Source organism: Podarcis gaigeae (assembly GCF_964106915.1).
Source record: "Podarcis gaigeae genome assembly, chromosome: 3".
Taxonomy (NCBI): domain Eukaryota; kingdom Metazoa; phylum Chordata; class Lepidosauria; order Squamata; family Lacertidae; genus Podarcis; species Podarcis gaigeae.
Genome location: NC_139680.1, coordinates 68,122,660 through 68,141,383, shown reverse-complemented (window position 1 = coordinate 68,141,383; position 18,724 = coordinate 68,122,660). Strand labels below are relative to the sequence as shown.

Below are 18,724 nucleotides of genomic sequence, written 5' to 3'. Positions count from 1 at the left end.
TATACCTAATGACAGCCTAACCAAGTTATGCTAAGTATTCAATTGTCTTTGTCCAGTACAGCAAAAAGTGTACTGATATTACAGAAACCATGTCATTTTGTCCCCAAATTCCTACAATGAGAACTTAAACTAGAAAGAGAAATGATATACAGTCAATCCCCCATTTACGTGGGAGTTACGTTCCAAGGCACCACACATTTAAGTGAGATTGCGTATATTTGAAACACCATTGAAAAAGCCTACAAACACACACCCCCCCCCCCCCGGTTCTGCCACCTTTGGGACATTTTTGGGTCACTGCCAGGTTTGGCATGATGTGTGTGTGCATTGTTGAGCACATACTGAATACGGGAAATTAGGTGTTGGCTGCGTGTGCTTATTGTGCAGAAAGTTCCATTCTACCATGGACCCTCTTACAATCTGGAAGTCATGGGTTATTCCCACAGTTGCCAAAGTATGTGGATGGCCTCCCAAGCATTCTTTAGGTGGTTGCTAAAGGAGGTGTAAGCAAAGGCAGAGAACAAAGGCAAGGCAGAGAACAAATAAAAGGGATGGGGGGGGGAGAGAGAAAAGGAGAAAGAAGGAGGGGAGGAAAATAACATTTGATAAGGGCTCCATCAGATGGCTTTAAAGAAAGGTTTTCTGAAAGAGGTTCTTGTCTGTGAAGTAGTCATGAATGTGGTTTAACTTGAAAATTCGTAATTTGCTTTACGAAGGAAACTGAACACAACTGTAACCATGGGCTCACTGAAGAGTTCCTATAATATATTCATGTGGAGAGGGTGAGCGGCAACCAAGAAGAGGCATTCTCAGCCAGCAGGAGGTAGTGGATGGAGTGCTGGCTTTGGGCCAGGGATATCATGGTTCAAGCCTCTTCTAAACCATGAACCAGCTTACACAAGAGCCCTTGCGTGGTGAGAAGACTCCACGTGGTTCTTTATGTTTCTGACATATGTAAAGACTCTCCTTCCAACTGTCTCTCAGTTCCTTCCACTGGCCTGGTACTTCCTTCTTCTGCTTAAGAATAAGTTGCTAATGGATGGAGGAATGGAGGGACAGTTGGAACTGCAAGGTGTTCCATTCACCTGTGAAAGCCAATATTATGAAAGAAGACCTTGGACATGTTATTATCTTCCAGGAAAGTCAATCTTAAAAGGTCTCTAGGAGGTTATGATTCATGTCTGCCACTCTGAGGTCCTTGGAAGAAGAGTAGGATACAAATGTAGTAGATAACTGTCACACATTACAAGTTAAGAGAAATCAGAAGCTCATGTAATGTAAGATGTTAAACTTACATGTAAGATGTTAAACTTAGCTAATTTTGGTTGTCTTTGTTTAATGTGAAATGAATCTATGTCCCAGTCTCACTTCCTGTGAAGTCTTAGGGCCTGCAAGCCTGTGCAGGGACAGCATGATAAAAAATATATCATAGAATGTTGAAGTCTGTATTGCAATTCCCCCTAGAGTGTTTTTATTATGGTTTATTAATAATAATAAAAAGCAAAGTTTGCAGCCACTTAGTTTCTGTACCTACTTCTTTGAAATACTTGTTGCACTGAATTTAGCACTGCCGGTCTCTAAACAACACTGAACAATACACACACATAAGTATTATGCAAGGGTTTAGAATATTCTTAGCCATCTTAATTTAGGAGACTTTACTTTTTTTCAATAGAGCAAAGAAAAACTATAGTAAAGGAAATTGATGCCTGCCAGATGGATGTGTTTTGCAACCTTCTTCCTTCTCTTACCACCCAACAGTTTGCAATGTGGTCAGAGAAAAATATCTACAGAACAAGTCTTGTCTTGATATTTTTATTTATGATGAAGGGCAGTATATAAATCTAATAAATTAATTAAATGAAGTATATAATTTACATATTACATTTATTAAAACTGAATTGCAATGGTCAAGTTCTCCAAGGAGAAAAGACAGACAGATGTAATACAGATGTAAAGCCAAGAGACAAAATGCAGACTGACTTCAATCCCAGCTTCTACAGAAGTCAGAGACAGAATGTAGGTTTCATTAGCACTAGAGGAGGTTCAAGGCCAAAAAATAAGACTCATGGACACCTTTTTCCATAGTTGTTTCAAAATCAAACTACAGTTAAGTTTTAAATACATTTTCAAAAGCATCCTGATTCTGTTCAAAGATGGACTCCTCCATTCCTAGGGGAACGATTGTGAGCAGAAAGAGTTAAGCTCTGAAAATAAAAGAGCAGCAGAGCAAATCAGACTGCATGTTTGAAAAAGCCTATAAAATGTTACAAGCAAAACAAGAAAGCTTGTGTTAATAATGCATAAACCAAAGGAGGGGAAAAAGCACCCCATTTAATGGAATAATGCTTTTATCCTTGCAGTTAAAATGAAATAAACCATGACTATTAATCTGGTAAGACCGTGTAAAAATGTAATTTTTAAACATTTACTAAAAGGGGATAGTTCAGTAACCACTCTAAAAATCAAGGCCTTGTGTACAGCAGCATTCAAACGCTAAATACCAATCTCCTCTCTGTGGAGGCCATTACCCGCCTTGTCTCTATAGCAACGTTAACAGTGTGCCTGACTTCAAAGACAAAGATGTAATTTCAGACTTCCAGCAGCCAGAGGGAGTGGTAAGAATATTCTACCCAGGCTGTGTCAGCTGATGATAAATTATAAAAATATCCAGGAAGGTTATGAGGTGGACTGTACCACAATATTCATCAACTGGAAGGGGGATTTTTTTTCTTCTTGGTAAAGTACACTCACAGAGTTGACTGCACTGGAGACTGCAATGATCTAGAAAGAATCTCACGAGAAATCAAAAGAATGGGAAAATTACACAGCAAGTAGTATTGCCCTCCTTTATATTTCCTTCCTAGACAAAAATAAAAATAACTTGTATCGTCCTTCAACTCATTCCATTGAGAGAAACCATGGGATCTGCTGTTCTCAGAGACCTACTAAACACCTCCAATTAGTGCTTTTATACACACACACACACACACACACACACACACAAACGTGTGTGTGTGTGTGTGCGCGTGTGCGCGCGTGCGTGTGAGCATTGACTGAAAGGTGTTTCAAAGCACTGGTCATCTAATGAACCAGTCATCAAAGAATAAAGATACACATATTTATTGAGTCTCAAATAGTAGCCTCTTTGTAATTTGTTAAAATCTAAAACAAATTTCCTAGCTGTTTCACTGCAATCCTAACAGCAGAGCACACTAAAATAGCACAGGAAAAAGAGACTACAAATGTTCACGCCCACCAACCAAAATAAATCAGATTCCTTCTATCAACCCAACCACAATCCCTTGAGGGCGATTTCAACGTCTACTCCAGGGCTTGCTCACCCAGGAGGCAATGTGAGGTGACCACCTTGGGTGGCAGGATCCACAGGGGCAGGAGATGCAGTCTCCAAGGACCTCAGGGGGCTGAAAAGATCGTGCCTCTCCACTCTGGCTCAGAGTGTTTAAGATCCTGCTCATCCATATGTGTGTTCCTCTGGCCACTCCTACGCTGCTCTGGGTGGCAGGGTGAGGGGTGCAGACTCCTCTGGACATCTCAGTGGAGGAATCCGGTCACTGGGGTGGACCGTCACAGCAGCCCTACGGAAGCCACTTGCAGGAGGAAGAAAAAGGAAGGAAAGCAGGAAGGAGACAAAAGCGAAAGCAGCAAATGGAGGCAGGAAGACAGACTGGTGATAGAGTGGGAGGGGGAGGGGAGCAGCAGAGCAGACTCAGCCCCAATGGCTGCAGAGGAAGTCATTGGTGGAGCACGAAAGGCGACAAAAAGCAAACTTTTGGAGTTTCTGGTCCATGGTCTCTCCTGGCTTCAGAGATGCCAATATACCTCCTTGCCGAAGACGCAAGGGACGGGGGTGGGGTGGCGGCGACTGATACAGCTCCTTGCCATACAATAAAATGATAGAATCACAGATTCATGGAACTGGAGATGGAAGGGACCACAAGGGTCTTTTAGTCCAAACCCCCCCCCCCCCCGGAGGAATCTCAACACGTAGTTTCCCATCCAATCTGAAAGCAGACCCTGCTTATGCAAATGTGCCAACAGTTTTATTGTGGCACCACTGTGTGAAGAGGTTTCCCACTCTTAAGCAGGTTGAGCCTGCTCACCAAGACTGCAGTATACCCTGCTTCCCCAAGACCTTGCTGTTTCATCTTAGCGCACCTGGATACCCTTTCTAACAAGTCTCCATTATGGAAGAGTGGTTGGGAACCAAGCCATGCTTGAAATGGTATATATAGGACCTCTGACCTGCTGGATCAAATACAATCTCAGGCCGCATCCAGAGAATAAGTCAGCTCTATGAATCAAAGAAGCTATAGTCAAGGGTTGGGGTGCTGAACGGACAGTGTTAAGAGTAATTACACAAGAGCCCATGCACTGGCAAGACATGGAGTAACAAGAATAAACACCTTTATGCAGAACTGTAGTTTGTTGTGAGTAAATAACCAAGCATCTAAATACAAACTTGAGATTCTGGGTTAAATACTAATCATGTGCATGCAGTTACAACCCATCTCATGTCTGCAACTGGAAGCACTGGGAATCTAAGATGACAAAAGTACAGGCTTAAAATTGAAACACACCCTTTACTAGCCAAGTTATTTTTAGGCAAAAAGTGAACATAAGTGTAAATCCACAAGCAGGGCCTGTTTTAGATTTTAGTCACTGAACAATGCCTAGCACTTTTATGTGATGTAGTGCAACAACAAAAAATAGATCAGAGAGGTTAAATCTGAAAGGTGCAAACTTCTCACATTTCAAAGCCTGAAAGCATAAACCTAATTTAGCACATAAAGAGAATAGTTAAGCACTAATGTCCATATTTTGTAAGCTAATGAAATATATTGCACCACACTATATTTAACAGATTAAGAAGAATATATTGAAACATGAAGGAAGACAGTATGATTGTTTTCGAATGTATAAATATGAGTAAGAAGAGATATTTAATTAAATGTTTCAGAACCAATATTAATTTTTCTTATGTCAAAAGTTGTGGCATCGCTGCAATAGGTCATGCTGGATAAAAATAAATGCTTTTAAAACATTTTTAAAAATGGATATCATTTTAAAATAGATTTTTAATGGAAAAACAATCCTGTAAAATAACGACTTAAATTATATCTAAATGTAATAAAACATACATGTTAATGACAATATTCATGATCCCTGAAAACTGAATCAAGGAGTCTCTACTAAATACACTGAGTTAAAGCCTACTTTTTAAATCTAAGATTAAAGTCACAGTGTGAAAATTACGAATATTTAAACTGTACAACAAACAGCACAGAAAATACGGACATTTAGTTTTCAAGAATGTGATTTTGCTTAGTGTCCTTACAGGGTCCAACAGAAATCCTCAATATTCTGCTCCCCCAGTCAGATATAAATTCTATAATGCAAAGGCTGTGGGCTATGCAAACTGGCTATGTTTAGTTTAAACATGTTTCAATTATTATCAGACATGCTTTTTCAGAAAATATATCAATCAATCTCCTTTCTTTGCATAGAAAAAGTGCATTATATACATGGATCAGAACACAACTCAGTTAACGAAAAGTAGTAGGAGATACTCTAGGATAAAACTGTCCAGACGTCGTGAGATACAAAAATGCCTCTTAGGATCTATGGGGACGCAATCTCATAGTGTTGCTCAAAAATCTTGCCACATTCTCCACAACGTAATTACTACAATTGTTCAGCAGATAAAACACTCAGTTTGATAAATCCCCTCCTTCAATAAGGGGGCCAAATATTTATCATATATTTTTGAAAAAACGGGCAATAAAATAAAACATGTGTGATGGATTCGACCTGTTTCGTGCCACAAGGGCAGTGGCTTTCAGAGTATGAGATTTTTGAGAATCTACCTTGCAAAACTGCAGATGGTAAGACGTTAAATCTTGCAACGGAAAGAGCTCTGTGTAGGTGGGGATCATAAAGCTGGTGTAAATATGAAGTGGCCAAACAAAGGTGGAATTCTTAACCCCAATGGGGAACAGGTTTTATTGGCTGCACTGCAGCGGGTTTGGAATTCAATCTCTAGGATTCTGCACTTGATTGTCTGGAATGTTTCCAATTGTTGGAGCACAAGCAGAGACTCGAGTGATAGGTTCTGATTTTGCTCTCAAGGCAAACTAGTCATTTGGAGTGGTGGGATTCTGCCAGCATGTGGAAAGTTAAAGAAAACGGATCAGATATGAAATGTAGGCGGAGCCAGAATTTTATAGTGGTGAGCCACACTTTGGTTTCCAGCAGCCCTTGTCCAGTTTCCAGACACATGGCTGCATATGGCACATAATTTGGCAGCCCCAGGATTTTGCGCAGAAATTTGGATTGGATGCGTTCCAACGATTGGTTAACTGCACATGGAAAGAGCCCTGATAAAGCAAAGCCTCAGTATCTCCTTCCTAGCTACACACTAATTGATTTAGACCTCATCAGTATACATGCAAAATTTGGATTATTATTTTTTTGCCTCAATGTGTATTACTCATACTAAGCCACATTTGTCACTTGGTTGCTCATTTGCTGAGTCTGGAAAAAATGGATCTCTTTGTTGTCTGCTTAAGGTTTTCACCAGCCTGGATCATTTGGTCTCATCTCTCAAACCTGGCCACATCACTGCTCACCACTGACAGCAGACAATTTATGAGCAAGTTAATAGTACAGGACGCAAAACAGATCCTTGGGAGAACTCCACTGATTAATTACTTCCATTGCATTTACTCCTGCATTCTGCTTCCTGTTCTTTATCGATCAGCAAAAGGACAAAGCTTCTTATCCCTCAAGTTAGTGATGGGGAACCTGTGGTCCTCCAGATGTTCTTGGGCTCTAGTTCCTATCAGTCCCAGCCAGCATTAGCAATGGTCAAGGATGGTGGGACATCTAGACATCTAGAGGACTGCAGCTTCCCTAATCCTACTGTAACTCTTTTTGGATATATAGATCTTTCCCTATTCACTTTACTATTTATTGGAAGATCAGAAAGGAGTTTGATTTTAGTTGCAACAACTAGTTGAAAGAACTACTTGAATGTATGCCATCTGGCCACGGTGATTTGTTAACTTTTATTGCTTCCCAGCTCTAGAACTTTAGCTCTTGTCATGTCAGTTTGACTAAGATCTTCAGATGCTCTCCCTGGAAAAAGTGGTTCACTTGTTGGTTATCTGTCCTACATCTTCCACTGCACAGACAAATGAAAATAATTCACTCCACTGCTCTGCAATCTCTCTAGCATCTTTTAGCATTCCTTCCATCTCCTAGTCATCTAATGGTCCTGCTGTCTTCTCTATTTGTAATTATTTAAGGACAGTTCCACTATTTTGTAGTAATATATTAATAATGTTATTTTTGAAACATGCTTCTTTAAGTCTTTGTTTGCCTACCTCATAATCAGTAGCCAGAGTTCGTGCTTGGTTTTGTTAGCCTCTCAGCAAGATTTCAGATTTTATAGGAAGCTTTCCTGCTTTTTATAGCTTCCTTGATGTGTTCGTTAACCACGCTGGCATCCTTTTTGGTATATTTCCTAATTTGTGGTGTATATTCTACCAGAGCTTTTATTATTGTGTTTTTTAGTAACCTCCAAAAGAGGAATTAAATGTCACACTAAGGATATCCTCAGGGCAAGCATTTGGCTTACCAGATGGAATGATTCCCCCTCTCCTCCCCACACCCACTGTTCTGGGAATTCTCCTGACCCCTTCCAGAGACAATTTTGGGGGAAGAATAGGGAGCAAAGCCCTATTGCACCAGCAGAAGTCCTTGAGCAAAACTTCCGAGGATGGGACTCATTAATTGAATCCCACCACAAGTATCTCAAAAAGATATAACCTACATGATTTTTCCTTTCAAAATTCTTTTTTTTAAAAACCATACCCTGTTTTAGAAAAGTTCTCCCTTGAAATTAAATGCGATCTTGATGGACTTTCTGTGTGACTTTCCACTTATATACAAGTTGAAATTGATAGCATTGTGCATCACCTCTTGGGCAGCCCAGGATCATTTTGTTTTTAGTCGATTCCATGACCAGCCTTTCCAGGAAGCATATAGCAATGTCTTGTCTCTAGAAATCCATTACAGTTATGATTTTAAATTACCTGCCTTCAATAGATTCTCCTATGATAATATGCTCCCACACATGCCTTATTTGTGAAACTTAAGCTAAAATAAAAGTTAATTTTTTTCTAACTTTTTCTTAATCTATAGTATAGTAGCTAAGAAAATCACTTGGGAAAGCTTAGTCACTTTCTTTGGAGCTTAAAGCTTTCCCCCTCTTTTATTCCAGGCTTAAACAAAGTTCAGTGGGGCATCAAAGTGCCTCAGTCTTAAATTACAGTCTGTACTTTAAAATAGAATGGATGCACAATATGTTCCTGAAGCTAGAGGGTGGGAGTGTTATTCAGTGAAAATTGAAGGCTTGTTGAGTCAATAATCTTCTTTCACAGAGTAACAATTTTCAGCTAAAATTTCTTGACCCAAACAAAGGAAAACCAGATCATTCAGTTATTTTACAACATTGCTGGAGCAAGCAAAATGAAAGGGGGATAAACACCATTCATTCCACACTGAGCAAAAACAATGTGAAAATTTCAGTCACAAAAATTACACCATCAAAAGTTTCCTCTTTTTTTTAATTTACCATATTGCCAAATAGTTATTTTCAGCTCAAGAAAGGAACAGAAGTAAATAACCAGGGGTGTGATTGGTACCCAGGCGCCATTCGTGTATCAGTTGCAGGTTGCATTTAACTTCCATTATCAAGAGCTAGCTTGCTGACCTTTCTGCAAATCAGCAATAACATCCGTAAACAGTACTAGAATTTTTAATAGGTGTTTGTTTTGTTTCTTCATTGACCTGCGGGAGTAATCATTTGGCTAACAAAATAAACCAAGTCAAGCTCAAAAGCTTTTGCTTACTGAAAATTTTCCTGTCCTGATACCATAGTACCATTTTAAAAATAACTTCATCTAAAGGACTGCCATCCTCAGCCACATCTCACCGTGACAAAGTTTTTTTATTTTAATATAATAGTTATTTTGAAATATCTAACTATTACTAAGGGTGTGCATTCCTTCTTGTTTTGTTAGCAAACCTTGAAAATCAGGCTCTTTTGCGCTGTATTGTTAAGTTTAAATCTGTGGTATTTGAATATCACCTTGGGATACTTAAATATGTCTCTTTCAGGGTAGTTTTTTGAACATCTGTTTTACAATACTGATCTTGGGGGCAGTTAGTAATTGTACTGTTAGATAACTTCTTTTTCAAATTATGTCAAAATAATTATACTTTTGGAATAAAGATAATATTGTACGTTAAATGGGTTCTCAGCATAATATACTTCTTGGGGCCATTTTTCTTAAATAACCAATGAATAAATATACATTAAAAAGCAAAGAGATGTCTAATGCATTTTGATCAGTACTGTACTGTACTGATTTATTTTAAAAACACATTTCTCAAAAAGATGTCAAAAGTATAAACCATTTGTACGTTCATAAAGTTGAATGCTCTCTCACCCTTCAGAGAGGTTTTCTAAAGGTTTGTGTTGCAAGCAAGCACAGCTAGACAGTTCACTAGTTGTTCCATTTCCTTCACACATTGTATATAAAAATCCTGGCACAAATGTTCCTGTTAAATTCAAAGCAGATGAATTTCTAATGTGGGCTGGAAACAAATGGCTACAAACAAACCATACTTTTATTAGCTAATCTTAATGGCTTGTCCAACATCATAGTAAATTATTATTCCTTTTATTCTTCAGTTATCTGGACACAGTTTGACCTAGACTGTTTTGAATGTGGGTCAATTCTTTAAGTATCCAAGTAAAACAGTGCATATTACTTAGTTCACCATTATAAGGTAGTATCTTGTGTTTATATTATTAAATGAGTTTGGTTCTCCGCTGAAGGAAATAAATTAAACTGTCCCCTGAAATTCAGAGAGAAACCTTGAGGAAAAACAGGGCGAGACTTCCAAGGAGCGGATGGTACAAATGGCAGGAGACTTACATATCTTCACAGACACAAAGACACACACACACAGAGCACTTTACAGAAAACAGGTATGTCAGGTCTGCAATCTAAAATAAATGCAGGATTAAGGGATGGAATGGAGGCATGGGTAGGCAGGGGAATAAGAAGGGGTTGCTTCAGTTAGATGTACTTCAGCTTAGTCATGCTGGCCACATGATCTGGAAGCTGTACGACAGCTCCCTCGGCCAATAAAACAAGATGAGTGCCGCAACCCCAGAGTCGTCCGCGACTGGACCTAACGGTCAGGGGTTCCTTTGCCTTTAGTAAGAAGCAGTGCTTTTTTCTGGGAGGACGCAGGGGTACGCATACCCCTAAGCATTTTGTGAATCTAAGTTTGGCCTCATTGAGGGGCAGTATTTCAATATGAGTAGGAAAATGAGAGTACAGTGGTACCTCTGGTTACAAACTTAAATTGTTCCGGAGGTCCATTCTTAACCTGAAACTGTTCTTGACCTGAGGTATCACTTTAGCTAATGGGGCCTCCCGCTGCCGCCAGCGTGCGCTTTCTGTTCTCATTCTGAGGTAAAATTCTTAACCCGAGGTACTACTTCCAGATTAGCGGAGTCTGTAACCCAAAGTGTTTGTAACCCGAGGTGTTTGTAACACGAGGTACCTCTGTACCCCTAAACATTTTTTAAGAATAGCACTGGTTAAAAGTATATTTAACTTTTTACACAAACACACACACACAAACATATGCATAGGTGACAGAAAAGTATGCACATACCCAAAGGTGGTTTGCGGCCAATCATCTGGTGGAACCACTAAGCTACTTTGTGATTTTCAAAGTTTACTTGTTCCATCAGATATAGCTGAGCTCATGTGCGCACTTCTCCCCCACTTCTGCATTCTAGTGCTTAGAATTGATGCAGTCCAGTCTATAGCTGAGTAAGTGATTTTGTGGGGAAACATAATGTATGAGCAGGTTAAATCGGTGATATAGCCAGCAGAAAATCCCATGATCATAATAGCATCTTTGCCTGAAATTGCTGCAATATTCATGGAAATGTTTGCTGAATATATCCACGATTCGACAGGAGCCACATTGTAGCTTGGGTCCTAAAAACCGTGTGAAGAATTCTGCTTGTGGAATGTCACTTTCCCACCACGTCCTCTCAACTGAAGCATGCAATGTACCCCAAAAATCTGGTCTTTAGAGTTGGGGGGTTCTTAGAAATAGTATTAGATACAGCACAGGGGAGTGCTGCAGAGGAAAGGAGGAGTTGGCACAAATCATAGCGCCTTTTCTTGCACAAGCAAAACTGCCATTGGATTACTGCCTACACTATTTTACACAAATACATCGGAGAAAGAAGTTGGCCTGCTAAGATGAATTATAAAATGCATTACTATTTGGGTAAAATAAGGTGGCTACTTTTTTTAGTAGGCAATACTGGTATTTCCTGTGTATTTTTCTTTTACTTGTACAGTAGCACCTCGGCTTACGTAACCCTCTGGTTACGTAAACCTCACGTTACAAAAGAGGCAAACCTGGAAGTACTGGACCGGGTTTCACCGTGCATGCATGCGCAGAACAGAGGTCCTCAGGTTGCGGAAACCTCGGGATCCAGCCGGACCTCTGGAACGGATCCCGTTCGCAACCGGAGGTACCACTGTGTATATTGTTTCATAGATTTTCTGCATTTATCAAGGAGCTAAAGCAAATTGGAACATTGAATGATAATTTTTAAATTAATTTTAACAGTTTCAAGTAATTTCAAATATTTTGCTTTTGTTCCTGATCTACTTTTTGTTGACAGTTTCAAACCAAATACATCATATTCTTTCTAATATTATTTAAACAGGCTCCTGACATGAAGACAGTAGCCCCAGAAACCCCAGCACAAGTGCCCCACTAAATGAAGCATCAGCTGAACATCTACTAGCAAGACCAGGTCAAAGGGCACTCCTAAACATCAAATCATATTCATCAAGGGCCCAACCACATCCCAAACAGGTAGAAATATTGATCCCAGATCAGCAATTGTAGTGACCAGAACTTGTGGCCCTGTAATTTTTGACAATGAGCCCATGAAGCTAAATCAGAATAAGGGCCAGAAAGACTGTCCTCGCTTTAATTAGGCTTTCTCACAATGCCATGTAGCATATGAGATCTGATGCCAGGACACCTAATTATAGCATGAGGGCAAATTTTCTGCCCTCATTCTTAATTGGTGAACATTTTGCTCCATTTCTCAGTCCCTCCAACAACTGCCAAGATGAGGATTATCCCTTTTGCAATATATGATGCTTTCATGAACTAGGCCCTGCATTAGCTTAGTCCTAAAAATAATTCATTACTAAGAATTATTGAAGAAAGTGTGATACAAAGTGACAAACATGAAACATATACAAATAAAAAAAAAAAGCTATTTACTAATTATTACGGGGAAACTAAAAGCCCATACAAAAAGTCCCAAAAGTAGAAATATTTTATGTAACTCATTCCCTCTTATTTTCTTGCTTTTTGAAATTAAACATAGTTGGGGTTGAAACATAGCGTGTTATTCGGCCAAACTCAGCTCATCAAAGTCTCGCTAATTTCAGTAGAATACTTAAGGCTTTCCAGGTAAAATAAGGATTTTTTAAGTGTGAAACCTCTGCAAAGCATTCTTTTAATGGCTCTGTGGTGATTCCAAATTACTCAAGTGCTACATTGCATGGAATCAGAGAAAGAAGCTGTGTTTTCTGTAACCACAACAAATTTTTAACAGTCTGAAATATATATAGTCAGACTATTAAAGACTATATATGTCCTATTAAATTATATAGGTCAGTATGCAAGCGTTCAGCTTTAACCAATTTGTCTTTTGTAAACTTTGTTTTTTAAAAAATACATGAAAAAATGTGTTCAGAAATGAATTGAAAATAGATACTATTTTGCTAATTTTTACTTTTGTTCCTGGCAGTTGAATAATGGAAACAAAATATTGTGCCCAACTTATCTGTGACTCTTAGCAAAAAATGAAATGACCCAGCAAAACCCACCACTACGTAAAACCACACTACTCTGAAAACAATTACTGTGACCCAGCGTTCCCCAACTTGGTGCTCTCCATATGCTTTGGACTTCAACTCCCATCAGCCCCAACAAGCACAACAGCATAAGCACCAGATAAGTAAGAGTTGGAGTTGGCTGTTCTTATAGCCGAAAAACCCACCTAAAGCCTTCTAGTAAACTTTTCTAGGGCTGCCACACACAAAAACACAACTCATTTTAGATACAACTTAAAATTTGCTATTATTAAGCATATCACCTTTTCAAAATTTCAACATCATCACTGTTCAACATCATCACTGTTTTCTAACTAATTCACAAAATAAGAAGTATTATCCAATTATCATTCCAAAAATGTTTTCCATATTGTCAATCAAGAACAGATTCACTCAACTAAGTTAATAAGGTAATTATAATATGACAAGAATATCACATAAAAGTACTTCTTTAACCGCCCCCCATGCAATCAGTATTAGCTTGACTGTGATGAGTTGACATGTTACCAAGTTAAATGATCAGGCTATCTGCAACAATCCAATGGAAAACATGATTGTGCAAATCTTCCATAATTGGAAATGTTGCATCTAAAACACTGAAAGGTCATCTACATAAATGCTGGTTTTTAAAGTTAAGAAGCACTGCAGAAAGTGGTACAATTTTAACGCAGGAATATTTAAGTATACTCCAGCTTCCTTCAGACACCAATTTGGTGATAAATGTTTAGCACAACAGATGTGAACATATGCAAGGAGAAATATTATTCTTGCATATCTAGTTAAATGTGTATATCTTAAATATCCAACATCCAATACAAAAAATGAATGGGGATTATTCAGTTATCTTTGAGAATGAAGGAATACTCTGAATATATGAGCTAAATCCTTACTGTCTTGTTTCTCATTATAGTTTAAATTCAATTACAAATTTGATATTGAAAAACTCCCCAAACAGCAAGAATTTGAAACAATTTCTACACTGCAGAATATTATTTTCAACACAGTACATGAAACATTTCTACCAGATGACAACTAATTTCTTACTGGTAAGCTTGATGGCCTCTCTTGTTGGATTAGATTCATTTCTTCATGATTAGGCTTGCCTTGGGTGATTGGGGGCTGGGACCTGGATCCATAGGCTTCCTGAGACATTTCCTGGATAAAACAGATATTGATATATTAATAATGCAAAAGAGGAGGTATCATAAAGTTCATAAGAAGAGAGAAAAGACCAGCTATACATTGAGGGATTAACTAATTCAAACACACACACACACACACACACACACACACATTCTGGTGCACTTTCCACACCCAAGACATGTCCACAGGGCTCAAAATATAACTATTTACAGGCAACTCCCCATCTGGGTGCGATCGGCACATGGGTGACCACTGATGCACACACCATTTTTGGCACTGCAAGGGGGCGGGGCGGAACAGGCCCAGGAAGAGTGGGGAAGGATAAGAGAGTCTGTGTACTGGTCCAGTAAATGCTTCCGCTGCGCAACCAGCAACAGTTCTCTTTGCAGAGTATTAATTAAGTCCAGTGCAGAGATTCTTGTTGCAGTACAGGCTTCAGAGTCTCAGCAGCAAAGAAATAACAACACAGGGAAGCCTGTCTTTCCAAAGACAGGTTTATTGCAGACAGATAACAGAAACACCTCCGGAGCTTTCAGACATTTTTGCTTCACGCCCCCGCAGGCAGAGAAAACAAACACTCTTTATATACTGAGCAACTTAACAACTTAACGAGCTTGACTACTTAAAGTCACATGACATTGCTAACTTGCCAGCGTCTTAGGTTTCATACCCTAACACCCCCTCTCGCTGGCAATACAAAAACAAAATTACTTCAGACCCATTTCTTCACAAAAGTTTTCATGCTGCTGAAACCCAAGCGGTTTTGTAAAACCATCAGCTTGATTTTCATGACTGGGACAGTAATTTAATTTAACAATTCCTGCTTTTACCGTTTGACAAACATTTTGAAAGCGGATATCCAAATGTTTTGTACGACCTTTAAACTGCCCATTTTGTGCTAACTTAAGACACGGTTGATTATCACCCCATACAGTGATTGGAGTGATGGCCTTTTCATACATCTCTTGTGCCAAGCATTTGTAAAATTCTAGATCTCTACATAACTCAGATAAGGCACAGAACTCAGCTTCTGTTGACGACAAAGCAATCAGGTTCTGTTTCTTGGATCTCCACCCAATCAGAGAGTTACCAAATTTTATTACACAGCCAGACACTGATTTTCTATCCTTTAAATTTGCCCAATCACTATCTGTCCAACAAGTAATCTGTGCTTGTCCTTCAGCAGATAATTCAAGGCAAAAATCTTTGGTGTATTGTAAATATCTTAACACTCTTTGAATTCCTTTCCATGCATTTACACTAGGTTTTGAAGCTTCTCTGCTGAGTAAGTTAACAGCGTAAGCAATATCTGGTCTACTCCATTGCGAAAGATGAAGTAAGCTTCCCAGAGCTGACTGAAAGATTTCAGCACGCTTGAATTCAGCACTATCCTTGAACTCATTGTCTTTTACAAAACCCATTTCCATTGGTGTTCTAACACCTGCACACTCTGTCATGCCAAACTTTTTCAACATTTGCAATATCTTGCCTTTTTGATTCAGTAGAAAACTGCCATTTTTGGTCCTATCTATCTGAACACCAAGATAGACCTTTACATCACCAAGATTCTTAACTTTGAAGTGTTTATTTAACTCTTTGGCTAGTTTTTTTACTTGTTCTTGTGTCTTTGAAGTATAAATCAGGTCATCTACATAAACAAGCAAAGATTCTTGAGCATCTCCTGAACCTCTGAAATATAAGCAATTGTCAGCCTTGCTCCTGCTAAAACCAATGCCTACCAAAACGTCATTCAAACACTCATTCCAATTATGAGCAGATTGCTTGAGTCCATAAATAGATTTATGTAGTTTCCATACCTGATTTGATTTACCAACTTTCAATCCTGGCGGTAGCTCCATATAGAGCTCTTCAGCCAAGTCTGAATGAAGATAAGCTGTAGAGACATCAAATTGATTCACTTTGAACCCTTTCTGAGCAGCAACTGCTAATAGTGCCCGTAGGGTTTCACTCCTTGAAGTGGGCGCATAGACTTCAGAATAATGTAACCCCTCTCTTTGCGTAAAACCTCGAGCTACAAGCCTTGCTTTGTACTCTGGTTTCCCCATCGCTGTTGTCTTTATCCTGTACACCCACCTACAACTTACTGCCTTGGTACCTTCTGGCAGTTTGGTGATGGAAAACACACCCAGTTCTTTCATAGAATTCAACTCTTTTTGCATGGCCTCACGCCACCTACTGGCCTCCTCCTGGGGTAATTGCTCAACCTCCTCAAAACTTTCAGGTTCGCAATTTGCCAAACCAGCCCAAACACTAATAGCTTGGTACCTTTCAGGAGGTATACCTTTGTTGGCACGCTTGGAACGCCTTAACAGTTCCTGTGATGTTCCTTCAATTTCCCCCTCTGACCCAGAATCACTAGTCGTCACCTGTTTGTCCCTAGTAGTTGAAGAACTTTCTGGTTCTGACTTTACACTCTCTTGCTGTACAGGTGAACTTTTAGAGCTAGAAGATTCTGACTTTACAGGTCTCTCTTGCTGTACAGGTGAACGAGAAGAGCTAGAAGATTCTGACTTTACAGACTTGGGTGAACTAAACGATTTCTCACCCTTGTCCTCAGACTCAAATTCCTCAGCCTGTTCTGGAACTAATACCTGCCCTGGGGCCTGAGTTTCATTGTTACTGTTCACCACGTCAAATAGTATGTCAGGATTTCCATGAATTTTATTCCAACCATCCTGTTCACAAAATTCCGCACTTCTGCTGATTGTGATTTTCGTTTGATTGCCTTCTACATTCACAAATCTCCAACCTTTTGTGTTTGCTTGATAACCACAGAAAAGCATTTCTTTAGATCTAGGATCGCCTTTCCTACGTTGTGCCCTAGGCACCAGCACATAAGCACGACATCCAAAAACTCTTAGATGACCAATTTTTGGTTTTTTCCCAAATAGCATGAAGTAAGGAGTGTTGCCTACTGTGCTATTGTACACTCTGTTAAAAGTATAATTCGCATACAGTGCAGCCTCAGCCCAAAACTGCTGTGGAAGTCCAGAATCAAACAGCAAAGCAGCAATGGCTTCCTGTAATGTTCGAAATTTTCTTTCAGCAACTGCATTCTCCTGTGGTGAATAGGGATTGGTAAGTCTATGAACTATACCTTTCCTTTTTAACCACGTCTCCAGCGTGTGGTTCACATATTCCCCACCACGATCTGATTGTATTTTACGCACCCTGGTGTCAAATTTACATTCGACTTCTTCAATCCAATCCATCAGGATGGAAGCTGCTTGCGATTTTTCTTTCAGAAAGAAAACCCAACTAGCCCTTGAAAAATCATCCACCAAAATTTGCATAAATCTCGCACCTCCAAGCGATTTGACTGGCATAGGGCCACACACGTCTGTGTGCACAAGTTCAAAGGGTTTCTTGCTTACTCTATCAGATCTGGGATAGTTACATGTCTTAACCTTAGCATGTTTACAAGCACAACAATCCAGAAAATTTGGACAGGGTTTAATGTTACACTCCTCAGCTAAATCTGGCATCTTGCTTACATACTTAAAGCATATATGAGCTAACCTTCTGTGAAGTAGATGTGCACAACCTGTATGAGGAGCCTTATTTACACACTTAGCTTGCGCTTCACCTGTTGAACATCTACCTGCTGCTAACTGCTCTTCATCCAAAACAAAAAGCCCATCCTCACAGGGAATTTTAACTAGCTCCTTCCCCTGTTTCGAAATGGTGCACACATCATTTTCAAACTCAACCTTAAAACCACTTTTTACCAGGCATGACACACTCAAAAGTCCATTCTTCATTCCTGGAAGAACAAAAACAGGAAGGTTAGTTTGCAAACAATTAACATAAATTGTGCCTTTAAGGTTCATCTCTCGTTTACTATTGTCTGCTATAGTCACAGTTTTTGCAACTGGCAATGTCTTGCAGTTCTTCAAGCTGCCACTAGATGTCGCTGGAACTAAACTGTGACTGGCTCCACTGTCAATTACCCACTTCAAGGTTTGTTGGCTCCTTTTAAGACTCTGTTGTGCTGCCATTGCAGATAGTCCCTTATCAGCACCTGCTCCCCCTCTGGATCGTTGATTCTTGTAGCTCTCACTTCGTCTTCCCCTGTAGCTCCGGAAACTGACCTTGGACTGTTGAAATTCCTGTTGCTTTTCAGGACACTTTGCTATCAAATGAAACCTGCTGCCACATCGAAAACATGACTTGCTGGCCATAGCAGACATTTGTGAGGCTTCCTTACAGCTCTGCCTGCTAGTTCCCCCACGCTCTATGGTGGCTCTATGGTGAATTCGCCTAAGAGCTTCCCAAATTTCAAATGCAGACCTTAAATTTTCCACATGAGGTAATTGGGAATCGTCTATCGATACCATCAACATGCATCTAGCTTTAGTGTCCATTTTATCATGTTCCCTGTTCTGAGCATGTGCAGCAGCCTCTTGCTCTGCTGTGGCATCTGCTGCAACAGCCACAAATGGCTTTCGCCTCTGGACATAGTCAGCCCACACTTCTTTGGCTTCCAACCAGACTTGAGCCCTCTTAGACCACTG

At 39.6% G+C, this 18,724-nt stretch overlaps 1 protein-coding gene and 1 long non-coding RNA gene across 19 annotated transcripts in view; one reads left to right on the top strand and one right to left on the bottom strand.

The window, feature by feature from the left end:
• ARID1B (AT-rich interaction domain 1B) overlaps positions 1-18,724 on the bottom strand; it is a 354,961-nt gene that overhangs the window by 233,952 nt on the left and 102,285 nt on the right. For all 18 annotated transcript variants that reach the window (XM_083731947.1, XM_083731959.1, XM_083731961.1 and 15 more), the window contains one exon: positions 14,091-14,201. In XM_083731947.1, the coding sequence (XP_083588073.1) occupies positions 14,091-14,201 (111 nt within the window). The remainder of the gene's footprint in view (positions 1-14,090; positions 14,202-18,724) is intronic.
• LOC310841669 lies at positions 9,005-12,051 on the top strand. The gene is made up of 2 exons (XR_014562674.1): positions 9,005-10,081; positions 11,858-12,051. It is a non-coding gene; the product is annotated as an uncharacterized lncRNA (long non-coding RNA).